The sequence below is a fragment of the Dreissena polymorpha genome, chromosome 4 (assembly GCF_020536995.1).
Source record: "Dreissena polymorpha isolate Duluth1 chromosome 4, UMN_Dpol_1.0, whole genome shotgun sequence".
Lineage (NCBI taxonomy): Eukaryota > Metazoa > Mollusca > Bivalvia > Myida > Dreissenidae > Dreissena > Dreissena polymorpha.
Window position 1 is genome coordinate 144,800,157 of NC_068358.1, and position 20,370 is coordinate 144,820,526.

At 37.0% G+C, this 20,370-nt stretch overlaps 2 protein-coding genes across 2 annotated transcripts in view; both read left to right on the forward strand.

Annotated features, from left to right (window-relative positions):
* The first annotated feature begins 286 nt into the window (after positions 1 to 286).
* LOC127878870 (uncharacterized) lies at positions 287 to 4,104 on the forward strand. The gene is made up of 3 exons (XM_052425397.1): positions 287 to 334; positions 2,174 to 2,396; positions 3,965 to 4,104. The coding sequence occupies exons 2-3, from the start codon at positions 2,180 to 2,182 to the stop codon at positions 4,102 to 4,104; spliced, it is 357 nt and encodes a 118-aa protein (XP_052281357.1). The 5' UTR covers positions 287 to 334; positions 2,174 to 2,179.
* Positions 4,105 to 4,157: 53 nt separating this feature from the next.
* Positions 4,158 to 20,370, forward strand: part of LOC127878871 (intermembrane lipid transfer protein VPS13B-like) — a 60,677-nt gene continuing 44,464 nt past the window's right edge. Inside the window, exons 1-8 of the mRNA XM_052425398.1 lie at positions 4,158 to 4,205; positions 5,347 to 5,683; positions 6,262 to 6,379; positions 8,554 to 9,187; positions 13,259 to 13,427; positions 14,785 to 14,890; positions 18,709 to 18,820; positions 19,414 to 20,098. Coding sequence (XP_052281358.1) covers positions 4,170 to 4,205; positions 5,347 to 5,683; positions 6,262 to 6,379; positions 8,554 to 9,187; positions 13,259 to 13,427; positions 14,785 to 14,890; positions 18,709 to 18,820; positions 19,414 to 20,098 — 2,197 coding nt within the window. The 5' untranslated portion in view covers positions 4,158 to 4,169. The remainder of the gene's footprint in view (positions 4,206 to 5,346; positions 5,684 to 6,261; positions 6,380 to 8,553; positions 9,188 to 13,258; positions 13,428 to 14,784; positions 14,891 to 18,708; positions 18,821 to 19,413; positions 20,099 to 20,370) is intronic.

Below are 20,370 nucleotides of genomic sequence, written 5' to 3' on the forward strand. Positions count from 1 at the left end.
AAAAAAAAGCAGTTAATTTTTATTTTGTATGTGCATCTTCTTTGATTACAACGTAATACAGTTGAAATAAATATTCCAAAAAAAAATGCAAAAAGGCAAGCCAGTGATATTGACAGAAATACGGATTTTCAATATGGTTGACCTTTACAGTATCTCAGGCCTCTAGTGGTCCAAGCGCCAGACCAGCATCAGTTTACCCGCAGCCCCACTACGGCGCCCAGTCTACTGTTCCCGCATCAGGGGTAGATAACCAACGGGCCAGCCAGAAGAAAGCGGAGGGATTGGAGAGAAGCTGGCACAGTTACTGCCTTTGATCAGAGTTTTACAAGTGCAGGTTTGGGAGATATTGTTTCCCTTTTGCGTACAAAGAAATATTTTAAGTCCCTACCCTGTGTGATTGGAGGATAGTTTTTAACCTGTCCCAGACATGTCAAAAGACCGTCAATATTGACAGGCCAGACTGGCCTACAAATATAAAATTGTACAGGCCAGTTGTTATTTCACAGGCCTCAACTATAAATGTTCTACCAAGGAGGGCATAGAGACACGGCGAAGTATATTCCCAAAGGTAATTAAGGCATTGTTGATTTAAGAGAGGGCAAAAAATATCGTGAAAATCCAAATTTGGGGAAATAGATTAAGTGTCAGTTTGGGGAATATATTTTCACCTATAAACATATAAACTTGAGTTTTATTGATGTATTTAACTAAGATTAATTTATATACTATATGTTTACCCTTCAGTATCATCCATTTTACTTAAATGCCATTACTTTACACTTTATAAAGTGACAAACATAATAAAGCAGAATAAGCACATGAATCTGATTACATTCGAAACTGACCTAACGGCAACCTGAGAATAACGGTCACCTGCAGACAACGGTCAGTCTGGAATTCCCCTGACGAAAATCACTCTATATCACACTTGAGAATAATGGTCCCCTGTCCATAACGGCCAACAGCCACTATATTCCACTCCTAAATTCATGTTTGAGCTGAAAACAACAGTCACAAGTCAGTTGTTTCGAGTCGCGAAAATTAAGAACAACGCACATCATTAGTCCGTCGATTTTGCGGTTAAAGCGTCTGACAGCGGTAATTGCCTTTGATATTATTAAAGAGGCCCACTGCGAGTAAACAAATAATAGGGTGTTGATAAACGGTCAAAACAATGATCACGATCGCTGTTTGTGCATCCATCAATGGTAAGTAAAATTGTCTCGCCATTATTATTTAATTTGCATGATTGTATGAAACAGGTGAAATTAACAATAACAATGTGTATTAATATCAATTATTGTCTGCGTCTTTTTCTTGGAATGAGAACGGTACAGTTACACCGTACTATCGGCTTATGACAGCGAATCCGCTTTAAGACTTGTTTGGACTTGATGTCAATGTCACTTGATAAGCTTTAATTACTGAATGAGCGAGATGCATGAGTAAACAGTTATACTAGCGACGTCTAGCGTTGATAAAGTCATCGATTTAGTTTAGCAATATTAAATTAAATCAATCTATAAGAAATTATTCTGTATTATTCAATGTAAGTTATTTCTGTTATAATGCTTAGCTATTGGGAATGAGCTTTTGTTTCACACTGTATGCAAACGACTGGGTGGGGTAACAAGGTAGTAATACTACCAACTGACCAACCATCTTAAAATTGTGATCCGAAAACAAGGGTCACCTGTGGACAACGGTCACTTTGGTCATTTCCCTTGACTGACCGCTGTTCTCAGGTTTGATTGTATACACAGATCCACTGACATAATTATAAATCAAACTATGTTTATATTTAACCATTTTCAAACAATTATCTTTGAAGATGTATTTTATTCGCAATTTGGAAAAAGTCAGTAAACTAAACTCAAATTTTCAATTACTTGTTCTGTGACATATTTAGAATGTGTTATTTTTATCTAAAACGTATTCTTAATTTGTTGAATGACACTTGCTTTTCATTAATCAATACTAATTAAATGATGTTTGTCGTTAATTTGATTGTTATTTGTCATTTTCGCTGAGCATCGTTATTTCTTTTTATTGTCTGCCATCTTGTTCAACATTTGTGCAATGCAACATAAAATTGTATATGTTAAACTAGTTCCGCGAACCAATAGCTAATTACAGAAGTATTCAATTTACTTAATAAATTCTATTTTTGTAGGTTGATATGAAGAAAATCTGCGTGTTTCTACCCAGACACCATGTTGACCTTCATGATCCAAGTTTGAGCATAGTGTCAAATTACCAGCAGCTGGCAAGGTCAAGGTCACTTCCAGATACAGTGGTTGTAAGCCTGCCCAGGGTGCTAATGCAGAGTGCAGGTCTCAAGGCTTTGCCATATGTACAGGACCTGCCTATTACCACCGTGGAAGGATCACTAGTGGGTATGTCATACAGAGTGGATTCAGTTCATATCGATGATGTGAATTTTCATGGTTTGAAAACATTGGGTATAGTCATTGGATCTTTTGGATCTGAAATTTAAGGATGTTTTATTATGTCTGATATAATCGTTTCGAATTATATGGTTGTTAAACATTTGATGAAGTGATTATGAGGACCAATGAAAATCCACATAAAACATGACTCAAGTGTTAAAGGCCATTTTTTGAACACCTTAACACAAATGACCAGTACAGTTTTTATACGCCCGTTTTTTCAAAACGGGACGTAATATAGTTTCACCATTGGCGGGCGGCGTCCACAGCAGTGTCCGTTCTCTAATTCAAATAGTTTTCATCCGATCCTCACCAAACTTGGTCAGAAGTTGTATCTAAACAATATCTAGGTCAAGTTCCAATATTGGTCATGCCGGGTCGAAAACTAGGTTACGGGGTCACTTAGTGCATTTCAAGGATTTAGAATGGTGTCCGGTCTCTAATTATACCCCCACAAACGAAGTTTAGGGGGGTATATAGGAGTGAGCTTGTCTGTCGGTCGGTTGGTCTTCGTTTAGGGGGGGTATATAGGAGTGAGCTTGTCTGTCGGTCTGTTGGTCGGTCGGGTCCGTATTAAGTGTTCCGCTCTCTTATTCAGTTGTTTTTTCATGCGATCTTCACCAAACTTGGTCAGATGTTGTATCTAGATGATGTTTAGGTCAAGTTCGAATATGAGTCATGCCGGGTCAAAAATGAGGTCACAGGGTCACTTAGTGCGTTTTAACATTGAGCATGGTGTCTGCTCTCTAATTCAAGTAGTTTTCATCAGAGCTTCACCAAACTTGGTCCAGAAGTTGCATCTAGATGATGTGTAGGTCAAGTTCGAAACATAAGCCATGCTGGGTCAAAAACTAGGTCACGGGGTCACTGCGTTTTAAACATTGAGCATGGTGTCCGCTCTCTAATTCAAGTAGTTTCATCAGAGCTTCACCAAACTTGATCAGAAGTTGTATCTAGGTGATGTGTGGGTCAAGTTCGAACATGGGCCATGCCCGGGTCAAAAAACTAGGTCACGGGGTCACTTAGTGCGTTTTAAACATTAATCGTGGGGTCCGTTGTTTTTTGTGTAGACAACATGCAAAATATTCTGTGTCAATGTGGAATGTGGGGGTATTCGTCACGTCTGTGACAAAGCTCAAGTTGATGAAGTTTTCATCCGATCTTCAACCAAATTTGGTCAGAAGTTGTGTCTAAATGATATCTAGGTCGAGATTAAATATGGGTCATGCTGGGTCAAAAACTAGGTCACAAGGTCACTTAGTGCATTTCAAGGATTTAGCATAGTGTCCGCTCTCTAATTGAAGTAGTATTTATCGGATCTTCACCAAATTTGGCTCAGAAGTTGTGTCTTAATGATATCTAGGTCGAGTTCAAATATGGGTCATGCCGGGTCAAAAACTAGGTCACAAGGTCACTTAGTGCATTCAAGCATTTAGCATGGTTTCCAAAACCTTCAAACAGGCGTATCTTGTGACAGTTTGGGCACTCTTGTTTAACGATTGTTATTACTTCAGGTGATAAAATACCATGGAATGTGAGCCTGCAGAACTGTGCTATTTATAGCTTGCATCAAAACAGCTCTGAGATTGACCTGCCCCTGAGAGTTCTTCATTTTCTGAAACCAGCAACAGTGTCTAGTACTGTAGGGGGTTAGTTACAAGTTTATGCCCCCTACATCAGATGATGTGACTGCCCTTGGGTTTGTGTCTGCACACAGACATGAGAACTGTTACCATGGCATCATCTGTTGAACAGGTAAACTATTGGAATTCAGATGTGTATTTATACCCCCCACACACGCACACACACGCACAAACATGATTATCATGAAGGGTTAAGATTTAATAGTTCCAAATAAAAGTCCTGGTATTGGAGACATACATATAGTGCTTGCTCTGTCTGATTTTCCATCTTGATTTCAATGCAATTTTCATTTGACACTTAACCCTTTATCACTTAGGTACGTATTTTGATGCATATGTAGTCCCATAGAAAGTTAAATTTAATTAAAGACCTTTTTTACTAGATTCAAGTTCTAAAGGCTTCATTTCCAACCCTTTGATACTGATGAGCAGCAAACCGCATAAAATCTAAACAGACTGCGAGTTTCTTGCAGACAGTTCTGGTTCATTGCTGTTTGCACATAGCTATTTTCACTTTGCTTTTGAGTGGGAAAGGGTAAACTGTTTTGTACAGAACCAACTCTTGGATTATCAAACATTATATGAAGATTCCTGTTAGATCACACATAATAAACCACTTTTTCGTATTTTTTTGTCAAAGTGATAGAGGACCTCCAATTTATTCTAAGTTTGTGTAGTATGTTTCTTGTGGTGAGCATTAAAGTGCAAAATGTATTCAAATGGCCTTCATTATAATGATGTATGGCTTAAAGAGAAAATACCTAGTACAAGCACTTTAACACTCTCTCTTTCTCTCATCAGTATTTACAGAGTTATTGCTCTTTATTAATTATAATGTTGGAGCATATATTCATAAGTATTTAAAGGAGTGAAATCAAACTTAGATATTGGTAGAGGACCATTGAGAGAAAAGACAGGGAATAAGAACAATAACTGTTTCTTTTAAATTTTTACAATTAATGCCCTGTGTATTTTTTTATTGGGGTGGACCATATCTACTAACTGTTATTTTCTAATGTGAATCGTTACTCAAATTATTGTTATATATTAGTTATGTTCTTCAATAAATCAAGGTCCCGTTTAAATTATTCCTCTTTTTCATCTTAGAAATTTATAACATGATTATTTTACAATTTTCTACATATTGGGGAGTCTTGTCTATTTGTCAATAATAATTTATTACAGGGTATTGTGTATTGTAAAAATATTAAAATAACTGACTAGTATTTAATTGTACAATGTTCACACTTAAGGTCAGATTGCTGATTAAGACAGCCTCAGCTTCACAGAAGACAATTCTATCGGGAATCAAGTTTCTTGGGGAAGTTACAAAATCATTGAAAGCAGAAGAAAGTTCAGAAAAGACTCAAAACTTGGAAGAACCCCGACAAAATGGTGGTGGGATTGCACAAATGCTCGGTGTTGCCTCAATTGCTGAAGAGAATGACCTTCCGTGCACTATGACCTCAGGTGACATTGCATCCATGGATACGACATTCAGCCGTGACACTGACCTTCAGGAGTATCCCACTGATGGCGTCAAATTGTCACTATGGTTACAATGGACACTGCCAAATGCCAGCTTAAGATGTACCTGGCAGGCAAACAAGGTATTTTAATTTGAATATATAATTTTATAATATTGTTAGCTCGGCTGTTTTCGGAGAAAACCTGACGTATTGTCATAGCCAGCTCGTCGTCCAGTGTCCACCGTCCGGCGTCTGCCATAATAAAACCTTTACATTGGCTCTCAATCAAGTGCTAGCACCTACAACTTTGAAACTTCATATATAGATTCTCCTTGATGAGTTCTTCACGCCACACCCATTTTTGGGTCACTAGGTCAAAGGTCAAGGTCACTGTGACCTCAAAAAAAAATAATCTGACAAGCTTTCATTTATTCAAAACTGCATCCGCAGCTGAGCGTTGGCACCGGTTATGCGGTGCTCTTGTATTAAAATTAGGAAGGGCCCTCAGCCATAAATTGAGCAATTAGTTGAAAGCAGTCATTTTAAAGCTACTTAAAATGATAAAATGTCACCTTAATGTGTACAATATATCAAGGGGAATATTTCTGACTTGTAAAATATGAACTTAATGAATGAGATATTTGGTTTCATAAATAACTTATCATGATATTATTCTATCTTTATGTATTCCCTGTCAAGCTTCTAAGGTGGTTGCACTGGTAGAGGACATCACATTCTCGCTGGATGTACAAAACGTCTACTCCAAGGTCAAACTCAATGTGGGATCTACCAGCGTCACTCATTTCATGAAAACCAGGTAGCTTTTTGATCATTTATCTTACCAAATCCACTCCGGCTTTTTTAATTCCCCATGGTTGACTTGATATTTATTTGACCTGTAAACTATGTTATTTGTTACTTAATGCTTTTTTTTTATTATTAAAAGTATGAAAAAAACAATGGTGACTTTGTCCTAGAGCATATTCACTCTGTTTCCAAAGTTAAAATCGCATCCATGAAACTTTGAGATGATATTTGTGAGAATAGTATCTTGGCCAAGTTCAATAACCAGCCAGACCTCTGACGCTCTTCTAAATTATAATGTTATTAATTAGTTGAATTCATATCGGCCTTGTTATTGAGCTGAAGACAGCCGTATTGGCCTGAGGCTGTAGAATAACTAATAAGTTATTAATTAACTTTGTAATATTATTCAGCAAGAAAAGCTTGAATTTCACTTTCAAATTACAGGTTTTTGTTAGTAAATGAAGTATGAAGTTTTGAAAAATAGCAACATTTATGTTCTATACAACTTTTTCCCTGTTTATATTCCCATGCAAATGCTTTGAAAATGTTATGTACACCAAAATACCTTTTAAGAGATATCTTGTTAATTTAAAATGAAAATTAAATATTGTTTCAAGAGGAAACAAATGTTTCATGCATTTAATTTCATAGTTGATATTTGTTGGATTCGGTGGATTATCGATTTTAATTCACGAGTGATCATAGAAAATAATATTTTCACGAGTGGCACAGCCACGAGTGAAAAAATATATTTTCTATGATCACGAGTGAATTAAAATCGATATTACACCGAATCCAACAAATTTTCTTTTTATTTTATGCCTTTTTTTCACAGTTAATATATATTGTTAAAGAGTTTAACTAAAGAATTTCGCTGGGATAATGACGTCATTTCGTCAAAAAATGACGTCATTTTACAGTAAACAGTGAAAATTATCAATAATTTTCACTTATAATGTTCATTGTTCGAAACTGAAACTACCTGAATAATATTCCAGCCACACTGGATCCACTTCCGTTGTTTTAAATACAACTCAGAAAGACAATGAGGATTGCAAACTTACTTATTGCAATTAGGAATTGCATTTGTAATGTGTAAATTCTCCATGATTTCGAATAAGTATTGCTTTCTGCGCTCATTGTAGCTTGAAAATATTCAAAGTTGTTATTTATGTACATATACTCAAATATTGTACCTTACTGTTTGGTTACACTGCACTATTGTTATTGTCGAAATAGGGACCTGAATATATTAGGAGCTGAGTGCTTTAAGTAAACTGCAATATTATATTTTTAAAGATTTAAACGTTTGCACCAAAACTATGCATACAATTTCAAAATGGCGTCCAAAATTGTCGAAATTTTGTATTCTCATATAAGGCCGAGTTTTTCCTGGCTTCTGATTGGCTGAATCTGGTATTAGCTGACCTTTTTCAGTATTGGCCGTTTTTTTTCCATATTGGCCGCCTTTTTCTCGTATAAGGCGAGTTTCGAGCTTTATTGGCAAGGCTCAACTAGTATGGGGCGAACGAATTGAACACATTCTCGTCGTATATTATAAAGTTAATTAATAATATATCAAATTGACCAAATTAACCGTGTCTGCTCTCTCTTACTCAAATACTTTTAATTGTATCATCATCAAACTTGGTAACATGTTTTTGGGCATAGTACATATCTTGACAAAGTTTTATATACAGTCAGATCTGAAGCACTCCTGAATTATGGACTTTGTCCACCTTCTTAATGAAATAGTTTTTATTGTATCAATATCAAACTTGATGATTATGTTTGTGGGAAAATTATCTGGAACAAGTTCCATGAATATGAAAACCCAGACCTTTTAACTGACGTGTTTTGTGACATGTTGGTACTCTTGTTGCACTATTTCTGATTAAATTAGAGTTGATTTTATTTTTGTCCACCACAAAAATTGGTTCACAATTTTTCTAATTGATTATGCTTGATCAAGATATCTTTAACAAACATGTATTATGCACATAATTTACCTTGCCATTTATATGTGATTGTAAAATTATGCAGCGTGTAAAAATGACAGGGCAAAACATAAAACCAAAGAAGGTATGTGTTTTATTATTTTGTTAATGTGCTGATCTTAACTTTTGCCAATGTGTAGATGAGTTTCTGTATTTATCTTAATTGTTTCATTTATTTTTATTTCAGCCCATATGATGCCTGGCAAAGTGGGAGACACCAAGGAATACTGATGTGTTGCCGCGGAAACCTGTCCCATGATACTCACATATTGACATCCCATGCCTGGGTGACTGACCGTCTGCATTCCAGGTCCAATCTTTCAGGATCAGCGATAAATTCTAGCAACCCTGCTAGTCGAGAGATAGGTCACGGGTTTCTGAGCCTCACGTTCACTAGAGCTCTCAGGAGGAATCTGAAAAAACGTCTGCAAAAGTTGAACATTGAAACACCCCCATGCGAACCTAATTCCTTGGGTGACACTTATGGGAAGTTTTTTTATCACAAATATGTCAGTGAACTTTGTTTGACGATGGTTCCCTGTGATTTTATTTTCAACCTGGATCCTGTATCTAGTCTTCTGCAGAATATTTACACCTTAGAGTCTGAGAAATCCAAGCCGAAACACTTGAAATCCATACCTACTGTCTCTGACGAGAGTACAGCCATGCCATGGTTTACATCAAGCAACCTTCCGTTGATATACGCCGACATGGAATGCATTCGTTTATTTTTGCCAGGACCAGATAGGAGCAAAGTTGGACTGACAGGACAACAGGGCACTCTCTGGACAACTGCTGACCATGACATGCTACTATTCCAGGTATGGACACTGTCATTTTCGTTTGAAATATACACATTTTGCAGTGAATTGATTTGGGACAAGACCAAAATCTGTTTTAAAAAACGCATCTGGTTTTTAGTTTAGTGTCAAGTTGATTTCCCACATTGTGTTAACACTATGCAAACATTAATTTTTATTTATACTTATGTATGACTTGTATTGTTTGTAAAAAACATCTAATCTTTTTTTCAATATCAAGGCGATTTTCATCAACTAAAACAATAAATTAGAGATTACAATAAGCCACTAAGACATTCACAATTTAGTGGAAACATTTAGCCACTGAGACATGCAAAAATTAGAGTTTATGTAAAGCAACTAAGACATTCATAATTTAGAGGCAACATTAAGTCAAGAAATTCATAATTTAGGGGCAACATTCCGCCACTAAGACATTCACAATTTAAAGGCAACATTCAGCCACTAAGACATTCACAATTTAGAGGCAACATAAAGCCACAAGGACATGCAGCATTTAGACACTGAGACATGCACAGTTTAGAGGCAACTTTTAGCTACTAAAACATGCACAATATAAAGCCAACATTCACCCACTAAGTCATGAACAATTTAGAGGCAACATTAAGACACTAAGACATGCACCATTAACCCTTTCCAACATAAGAAGCAAAGTGAAAATGGCTTTTGCAACCAGCATAAAACCAGAACAGCCTGCGAGACACTTGCAGTCTGTTCAGGTTTTATGCTGTTTGCTGCTCACCAGTATCAAAGTGTTGGAAATAAAGCCTTTAAAACTTAAATTTAGTAAGAAAGGGATTTAATGAAATTTAACTTTATATGGGACTACAAATGCATCAAAATACGTATCTAAGTGGTAAAGAGTCAAGAGGAAACATTAAGTCATTAAGACATACACAATTTAGTGTAAACATTCAGAAACTAAGACATGAACAATTAAGAGGCAACATTGAGGCACTAAGACATGTACAATTAAGAGGCAACATTCAGGCTCTAAGACATACCTTGTGTACCTTTAAACATGGCTGGTTCTTGCAGCCCATTATTAAAGTGTGATTTAACATTTTCCCTGTTATTTTTAGCTCACCTGATTGCTCAGGTGAGCTTTTGTGACCGGTCTTTTTCCGTTGTATGTCCGTCCGTCCGTTAACATTTGCTCGTAAACACTCTAGAGGCCACATTTCTTGTCCCATCTTCATGAAACTTGGTCAAAAGCTTTGTCCCATTGAAATCTCGGCCGAGTTTGAAACTGGGTTGTGCCAGGTCAAAAACTAGGTCACTAGGTCAAAAAAAGAAAAACCTTGTAAACACTGTAGAAGTCACATTTCATGCCCAATCTTCATGTAACTTTGTCAAAATGTTTGTCTTAATGATATCTTGGTTGAGTTCAAAAGTGGTTCCGATCCGTTGAAAAACATGGCCGCCAGTGGGCGGGGCAGTTTTCCTTATTTGGCTATAGAGAAACCTTGTAAACACTCTAGAATTCACAATTTTTGTCTAATCATCATGAAAATTGATCAAAACATTGGTTCAATTGATGTCTCGGACGAGTTTGAAAATGGTCGAGATCGGTGAAAAAACATGGCCGCCAGTGGGCGGGGCATTTTTCTCTATATGTACATGTATAAAGTGGCAGTTTTCCCTATTTGGCTATTGAGAAACCTTGTAAACACTCTAGAAGTGACAATTTTTGCCCAATCATCATGAAAGTTGGTCAAAACATTGGTTCAATTGATGTCTCGGACGAGTTCGAAAATGGTCGAGATCGGTGAAAAAACATGGCCGCCAGTGGGCGGGGCATTTTTCTCTATATGTATAAAGTGGCAGTTTTCCCTATTTGGCTATAGAGAAACCTTGTAAACACTCTAGAAGTGACAATTTTTGCCCAATCATCATGAAAGTTGGTCAAAACATTGGTTTTATTGATATCTCAGACGAGTTTGAAAATGGTGGGGATCAGTGAAAAAACATGGCTGCCAGTGGGCGGGGCATTTTTCTCTATATGTATATAGTGAAAACATGTGAACACAGTAGAAGTCACATTTTGGGCCCAATTTTCATGAAAATTGCTCAGAACATTTGTTTCCTTGATACGAGAGTTGAGTTCAAAAATGGTTCCGGTCAGTTGAATAACATGGCTGCTGGGAGGGGGGCAGTTTTCTCATTATGCCCCCCCCCCCCCCCCTTCGAAGAAGAGGGGTATATTGTTTTGCTCATGTCGGTCCGTCCGTCCACCAGATGGTTTCTGGATGATAACTCAAGAGCGCTTATGCCAAGGATCATGAAACTTTATAGGTACATTGATCATGACTCACAGATGACCCCTATTGATTTTCAGGTCACTAGGTCAAAGGGTAAGGTCACGGTGACCCAAAGCAGTAAAATGGTTTCCGGATGATAACTCAAGAACGCTTATGCCTAGGATCATGAAACTTCATAGATACATTGATCATGACTCGCAGATAACCCCTATCGATTTTCAGGTAACTAGGTCAAAGGTCAAGGTCACGATGACCCGAAATAGTAAAATGGTTTACGGATGATGACTCAAGAACACTAAGGCCTAGGATCATGAAACTTCATATGTACATTGATCATAACTCACAGATGACCCCTATTGATTTTCAGGTCACTAGGTCAAAGGTCAAGGTCACGATGACCCGAAATAGTAAAATGGTTTCCGGATGATAACTCAAGAATGCTTAGGCCTAGGATCATGAAACTTCATAGGTACATTGATCATGACTCGTAGATGACCCCTATTGATTTTCAGGTCACTAGGTCAAGGTCACAGTGACTCGAAATAGTAAAATGGTTTCCAGATGATAACTCAAGAACGCTTATGCCTAGGATCATGAAACTTCATAGGTACATTGATAATGACTCGCAGATGACCCCTATTGATTTTCAGGTCACTAGGTCAAAGGTCAAGGTCACGGTGACCTGAAATAGTAAAATGGTTTCTGGATGATAACTCAAGAACACTTATGCCTAGGATCATGAAACTTCATAGGTACAATGATCATGACTCGCAGATGACCCCTTTTGATTTTCAGGTCAGTAGGTCAAAGGTCAAGGTCATGGTGACCTGAAATAGTAAAATGGTTTCCGGATGATAACTCAAGAACGCTTATGCCTAGGTTCATGAAACTTCATAGGTATATTGATCATGACTCGCAGATGACCCCTATTGATTATCAGGTCACTATGTCAAAGGTCAAGGTCACAGTGCCAAAAAACGTTTTCACACAATGGCTGTCAAGGTCACGGTGACTCAACTTAGAAAAATGGTTTATGGATGATAACTCAAGAATGCTTACACCTAGGATCATGAAACTTCATAGGTAGATTAATCATGACTCGCAGATGAAATAATCAGGGTTTTACATTCATGTCAAATTTTAGGGGTCCCTAGGACTCTAGTTAATAATTTTCAGGGGTCCTGTCACTTAAAATGGGTGTCCAAATAAATATGCTGGCTGTGTCAAAGTCAATTAGTTAAAAGTATAGTAATCCATTATTTTTCTTAACAATAGTCGAGATTTATCACACACCTATACAATTAAAGATTGTATTTATTTTTATAGTTTGATATTGCTTGCCAGATAATAAGCTTTTGTAACCTTACTAAGCTTTTCTTTCATAGCGACATAAATAGCTCACATTTACGCAATGTAATCTCAATTCGGGACTTTGCAACTACCAACAGCAGGTGCACGATAACACGATTGGTCGATAAATCAACAAGCGAAACAACTCGTACCATCCTTCTAGAAAATTACGTACTGCAGTTGTCTTTCAGAGTTTCTTGTTGATATTACGTGAACCAATACGTCAAAATGATTGTGCGTCCCATGGAACGCAAATTAACAAATATGACGGGTGTTGACTGACTTTTTATGCGTATTTGACGCAGAATATCACGTCCCGTAAAACCATGAATAATGATGAAACTTGACCAGGATGTTTGTCTGGACAATATCTAGGTGAAGTTTGACATTTGGTAAAGATTGATTGAACCGACTCCTCTCAGGTGAGCTAACTAGGGCCATCTTGGCCCTCTTTTTTCAGATTCATAGTCTGACCATTACCCCAAATGCTGACAACCCTCTGCCTCGCTACGCCATAGACAAGGAGCTGTACCAAGAGGCTGTGCAGTTAGGAGTCACATCAGACTCAGGGGCTGCCCTTACTGACCGACAATACCAACTCGACTTCAAGGGGCTCAGTCTGTCCTCAGGTGAAGACTTAGCATTGATGCAGTTGGTTAATAGTAATACAATAATACAAAGTGTTCAAAACAATTCTAAATAGAAAATATTAAAGTGGCATCAACAGGACATGCACATGAGATTGGAAAACATGACTCTGTATTTTCTCTGCGTAAGTGCCAATATCTGTACATCATTTTTGGATGTATGCTTCTTTTCTGGGTCTGTGATTTGAACACCAAACTTGTCAAAAGTTTTTTTTGCCTTGAGTTTGTGTTTAGTGCCTCAAGAAAACCTGCCTGTAAGGTTATCTTCCTGTAGTTGCAATATACATGTATGTGACTATCACAGTTGATTGTTATGCCCCCTGTAGTTGCAATATACATGTATGTGACTATCACAATTGATTGTTATGCTCCCTGTAGTTGCAATATACATATTTGTAACTATCACAATTGGTTGTTATGCTCCCTGTAGTTGCAATATACATGTATGTGACTATCACAATTGATTGTTATGCTCCCTGTAGTTGCAATATGCATGTTTGTAACTATCACAATTGGTTGTAATGCCCCCTGTAGTTGCAATATATATGTATGTGACTATCACAATTGATTGTAATGCCCCCTGTAATTGCAATATACATGTTTGTGACTATCACAATTGATTGTTGTGCCCCTCTAGGTGCAATAAACATGTATGTGACTATCACAATTGATTGTTATGCCCCCTGTAGTTGCAATATATATGTTTGTGACTATCACAATTGATTGTTATGCCCCCTTCGAAGAAGATGGGTTATATTGTTTTGCTGGATGTTGGTAAACCAGTCGGTTTCCGATCAATAACTCGTCAACAAAATGACTGATGGGCTTGATACTTCACATGTGCATTGGCCTTGGACAGTAGATGATCCCCATTGAAATTTGGGTCACTAAGTCAAAGGTTAAGGTCACAATAAGTTTTAAAATCGTTTCCGATCAATAACTTGTCAACAAACTGACAGATTGGCTTGATTCTTCACATGTGCTTTGGCCTTGAGCAGTAGATGACCCCTGTTGAAATTGGGGTCACTAGTTCTAAGCCCTGTTTGGTATCATATGTCGCCGAACGCGGAACTCTTGTTTTTACATGTTCTGTTAAATAGCTATGTATGCTTGTCTTTATGTTTATTTGGTATTCTTAGATATCAAACACTGTTACATAACAGGTATGAAAATATATTTGTTATACTATTTATTACAAATAGATCATGACAGATCTGTTTAACAGAGAAATAATAAAGATGGTGCCTGATTTACCATATTTTAATAACTGTGGATAATAAAATATTTGGATGTGACAAATGGGCTATACATTTATAGAGGGAAATCTGCTGATTTTCAGGCTGTTGGTGGGACTTTGAGAGGCATATTCAGGTTGCAGGTGCCTGCTCTGTATGCACTCCAGCAAGCCAGGTACCAGCAGTGGAGTGGAACTCGCTGCCCATTAGGTGAACATTCTAGGATATGTTATTGAATGTTATTTACAGGATTTAATGATCTTTTTTTTTAAACTATAATTTTAAATTTTGTGCCTTTGATTATGAAGTTATGCTAAGATTTTTTGGAAGTTTCCAAGTGTTGTTCAACATAAACATGAATATTTAAGAAATAATATTTTTCTATCATGGTTTGTTGTCGAAAAACCCACAGTAAGGAGTATAGATGCGTAGGAATTAAATCACGAGTGCGAAGCACGAGTGATTTGATAACACGCATCAATACAACTTACTGTGGGTTATTCGACAACAAACCATCATATAAAAATATTATTTCGATTCTAACACGATTCTGATTGATTTGGTTCAAGCTTTAGGACGTGAACTATATTTTTCAATATCCCGCCCTTCTTAGTACTAAGTTCACTATTTAGTGACGTCATTGAATTGTACAAACATATGACGTCATTTTCATTCATAAATATTTTGCAAATGACGTCACTTTCATTGAAAACAACAATCGTAGAAACTTAATGACGTCACGTGTATTGATGCTACTGAAAAGCTGACATGCTATAAATGTTTTCTGAATTACGTTTTTCTAACAAATCACATTCTTTGTAGACGTGGTTATGCCACTTATCACCAGATACACAATTTGTTGTTTTATTAGCTCATCTATTTTTTGAAAAAAAATTATGAGCTATTGTCATCACCTTGGCGTCTGCGTCGGCGTCTGCGTCGGCGTTGGCGTTGGCGTCCGGTTAAGTTTTGCGTTTAGGTCCACTTTTCTAAGAAAGTATCAATGCTATTGCATTCAAACTTGGTACACTTACTTACTATCATGAGGGGACTGGGCAGGCAAAGTAAGATAACTCTGGCGTGCAATTTGACAGAATTATGTGCCCTTTTTATACTTAGAAAATTGAAAATTTTGGTTAAGTTTTGCGTTTAGGTCCACTTTTCTCAGAAAGTATCAATGCTATTGCATTCAAACTTGGTACACTTACTTACTATCATGAGGGGACTGGGCAGGCAAAGTTAGATAACTCTGGCGTGCATTTTTACAGAATTATGTGCCCTTTTTATACTTAGAAAATAGAAAATTTTGGTTAAGTTTTGTGTTTAGGTCCATTTTATTCCGTAAGTATCAAAGCTATTGCTTTCATACTTGCAACACTTACTAACTATCATAAGGGGACTGTGCAGGCAAAGTAATGTAACTCTGACTGGCATTTTGACAGAATTATGGGCCCTTTTTATACTTAGAAAATTGAAAATTTGGTTAAGTTTTGTGTTTAGGTCCACTTTATTCCTACAGTATAAAAGCTATTGCTTTCATACTTGCAACACTTATTAACTATCATAAGGGGACTGTGCAGGCAAAGTTATGTAACTCTGACTCGCATTTGGACAGAATTATGGGCCCTTTATACTTAGAAAATTGAAAATTTGGTTAAGTTTTGTGTTTTGGTCAACTTTACCCCTAAAGTATCATAGATATTGCTTTCATACTTGGAACACTCGCAAACTATCATAAGGGTACAGTAAAAGGACAAGTTGCATAACTCTGGTTGTCATTTTTACGGAATTATGGCCCTTTTTTGACTTAGTAACTTTGAATATATGGTTAAATTTTGTGTTTCGATCCACTTTACTTCTTAACTATCAAGGCTATTGCTTTCAAACTTCAAATACTTTCATGCTATCATGAGGTTACTGTACCTGGCAAGTTGAATTTTACCTTGACCTTTGAATGACTCTCAAGGTCAAATTATTAAATTTTGCTAAAATTGCCATAACTTCTTTATTTATGATTAGATTTGATTGACAAAACTACTCTTACCTGACATACCACAAAAGACTCCACCCAAACCATCCCCCGTGCCCTCCCCCTCCCTCCCCCCCCCGAATCCCCCTCCTATTTTTTTTTTTTTTTTTTTTTTTAAGATCATCTCACAAATGACCACCACACCCTCACACTATACCCCCCCCCCACCCCACCCCCCCCCCAAATTAATTTTTTTGAAACGGTTAAAAAACACAAATATTTATTTTTATTATTTTATGTTTGAAATACCGTCATCCTTTGCACCCAAGAATTCCAACCCCCCCCCCCCCTCCCCCCCATCCGAATCCCCCCCCCCCCCCCCCCCCCCTCTAATTTTTTTTTTTTTTTTTTTTTTTTTAAGATCATCTCACAAATGACCACCACACCCTCACACTATACCCCCCCCCCTCCAAATTTCAGTTTTTTTAAACGGTTAAAAAACACAAATATTTATTTTTATTATTTTATGTTTGAAATACCGTCCAACCATCGCACCCAAGAATCCCCCCCACCCCCCCACCCCCATGTTTTTTTGTGTTTTTTTTTGCATTTTTTTCCGCATTTTTGGAAAATAATGTAATAAATGTCCACACCCCCACACTATACACCCCTCTTCACTCCACCCCTCCCTCCTTTGTGATTGAAAATGAGAGTCCCTTCACCTTTAAAAAGAAAATAGATGAGCGGTCTTCACCCGCAAGGCGGTGCTCTTGTTATTTTTATATACATGCTACATTTATTACATTTCTTTTAGAGCGGTTTTTAGCACGTGCATTTTACTGCAATATTTTCTTTATTTATTCGGAACTATTTTCGAAACATTAAGCTCCGCCCATAAGTTATTGCAGAATAACCCACACTTGATTTCCTTCTTTGTCTATAGAAAACAAGTCGCGTTCCATGTTAGAATAAAATTTTCACAGCAGTAATAAATACACGCTGTATAGCTATATGTACAGTCCGCCGCTGTTTTTCTGCACACAGTAGGTGAGCATTTATCAGTCACACTGTCCTTCCATCTGTCCATCCTTCCAGTATTTCGTTAATTACTTTTTTCCTAGATGCTTTCAGATATTCATCTGATATTTGGTGTGTGAGTTTACCCGGATGACTGACAGATCAAGGTCGAGCTACATTCTGGTTCATTGATGTAAATTTGTTTCTAGAATATCAGTTTTGTAGACTTTTACGTATACACTTGCAGATTTTGACCTGATTTTGGTGTGCGAGTCTACCTCCATAACTTACAGACCGTTTGAGTTTGGTTTTGGTTAAATTATATTTGGCAAAGTTACACTCCTTAGACTTTTTATGTTATATAAACACAGCTCTTGCTAAACTATTGTTCTCTTTTCCAAACCTACAGTTAACTTTTGAATACTTATAACTTCAAATGGGCAAGCATATTTAGAAAAAAAGTTTGGAAGCTTTTACTTCCAAGAATTTGATATTCAAAGTCTCAAGATTGTTAAAAACATAAACATACTTGTATTACTTCAATTTTATGTTGACAATAGTGAGAGTTAATTACTATTTAAGTATATGCAAGCCCTGTAGTTTTTGTTGTAAATATGTAAAAATGGACAGGAAATAAAGTCCTTAAAACTAAACACTTAAATTTCTGCCTTTATTTTGAAAAAAATAATGCAATACTGAATTACAACATTGAACATAAAATTACCTGATGAAAATTATTCAGTTGCAGGTGTTGGCAATATTCGTCAGTATGTTATATATGAATTGTATCCCAGTTTATCTCAGGTCATGAACTTAAATAGAGCATTGTTTATAAACAAAACTAACAACATCATCATGTACAATTATTATTATTTATCATTATTTAAGCCTTGTTCTGTGAAAATGGAGCCTAATGTAGTGTGTATAAAGTGTCGTTCCACATTAGCCAATGGTAGACTGCACAGGCTAATCTGGGACGACACTTACTGCACATGCATTAAGCCCAGTATTGCCCGAATGCCGCCTACATATGAATTTCCAGGAACGAACACTCTGAGATCCAGCTGTTTCCAGTTATCTCTCCTTGTGATATGAGGCTGGTTGTGGCCCCTGCAATAGTCAACTACATGCCCTCAGTATATGGACAATATCTGGTGAGTTGTAATAGTTGTTTTTATGCCCCCGGTAGGGTGGCATATAGCATTTGAACTGTCCGTCCGTCCGTCAGTCCGTTCGAAAACTTTAACATTGGCCATAACTTTTGCATTATTGAAGATAGCAACTTGATATTTGGCATACATGTGTATCTCATAGAGCTGCACATTTTGAGTGGTGAAAGGTCAAGGTCATTCTTCAAGGTCAAAAGTCAAAAAATACAATCCAAGGGAAGTAATTAGCTTAAAAAGGGTAATAATTTCTAAACCTGCCAAATGATATATTGAAATTTTATTTCAAAGCTTCGCAATAGGGGGCATTGTGTTTCTGACAAACACATCTCTTGTTAAATCAGGTTTTCACCTTACATTTAATTATTATTGGCACACTGTAGTTCGGTACTATTAAGAAGTATGTAATTTTGAACACTTTTGTTTGTCAGGACATTTTGTTTGTTAGTATTCGCAGAGGATTTTATGTTTGGTTTGTTAGAAGAAATATTACATGTGGTTAATACATGTTATTATTAATGGAAGATACTACTACCTTTACTACATGTACGTATACAAGGAGCCTTTAACAATTATTGTAGACCAACCTTGTCTGTGGATATGGAATGGAGTTGAACATTGTGAGTGACCTTGACCTCACTGTGAGTACCAATCAGATTCAGTTAATCCAACACAAGGTCAAGGACATTTTGGGGTCAATGAACCCAAACAAAGGCAAATGTGATTCTAGCACGGACGAGACAGAGTATGTACATGACAGTGGAGTTGGAAGTGAAATATCCAATTTGACAGTGACTAAACCACACTTGGAGAAGAAAACAGCAGATATATATAGTTACTGTGATACCATGACACCAGTTGACCTACTTTTGACTGCTGGTCGAATTTCATGCACACTTTACTCCCACAAAACTGTGGAAAAGGAAATTAAAGTAAATGCTCAGACATCAGCCTCATCCAGAAAGAAAAACAAGCCGAAGAAACAAGACTTAGAATGGAGGATTGATACAGATTCCACTGATAACCTTCAAATTAACGATGCATCACCGACTGTCCTTGACCCATACATGCTGCACATGTACACAACGGATTCTGCAGCTCAGGAGAGGATCATAGGGCAGGGGACAGTGTGCATTCTGCCCTTTTTGTTCGTCTACATCTCCCAGCCTCACACAGTGTTATCCTTACATCGAGAACAACAGAAGTTTGAGACATCCAGTTATGATGTGCTTGTAAAAGGGGCGACAGAGGACCTGCTTATTCCAGGTAGGAGAAAGGCGTGAATTTGGCGGTGAACCACAATTTATAAGAAATTGCAGTTTCTTTAAACCTTGTTTATATAAGTTGACATATAAGAACATAAAACTATTCTCTATTTCACTGGGTTTCCCTTATGCGATAGTTTGGGGCTAAGTTGGCTGTTAAAAGCATTGATTTATAAGAGAAAGTGTAACTTCAATCTGTCAGTGACAGATGCAAGTATATATGTATTAAAGTTACTCATTGTGAAAAACAGGTTAATGCCTGATCTTTTTGTA

What these genes read in the sequence shown, in the direction of transcription:
- LOC127878870 (XM_052425397.1), top strand. Translation starts at nt 2,180, where the DNA reads ATGAAGAAAATCTGCGTGTTTCTACCCAGACACCATGTTGACCTTCAT. An exon ending in CGTGGAAGGATCACTAGTGG is followed by an intron (nt 2,397 to 3,964) that starts GTATGTCATACA and finishes TTATTACTTCAG; the next exon opens with GTGATAAAATACCATGGAAT.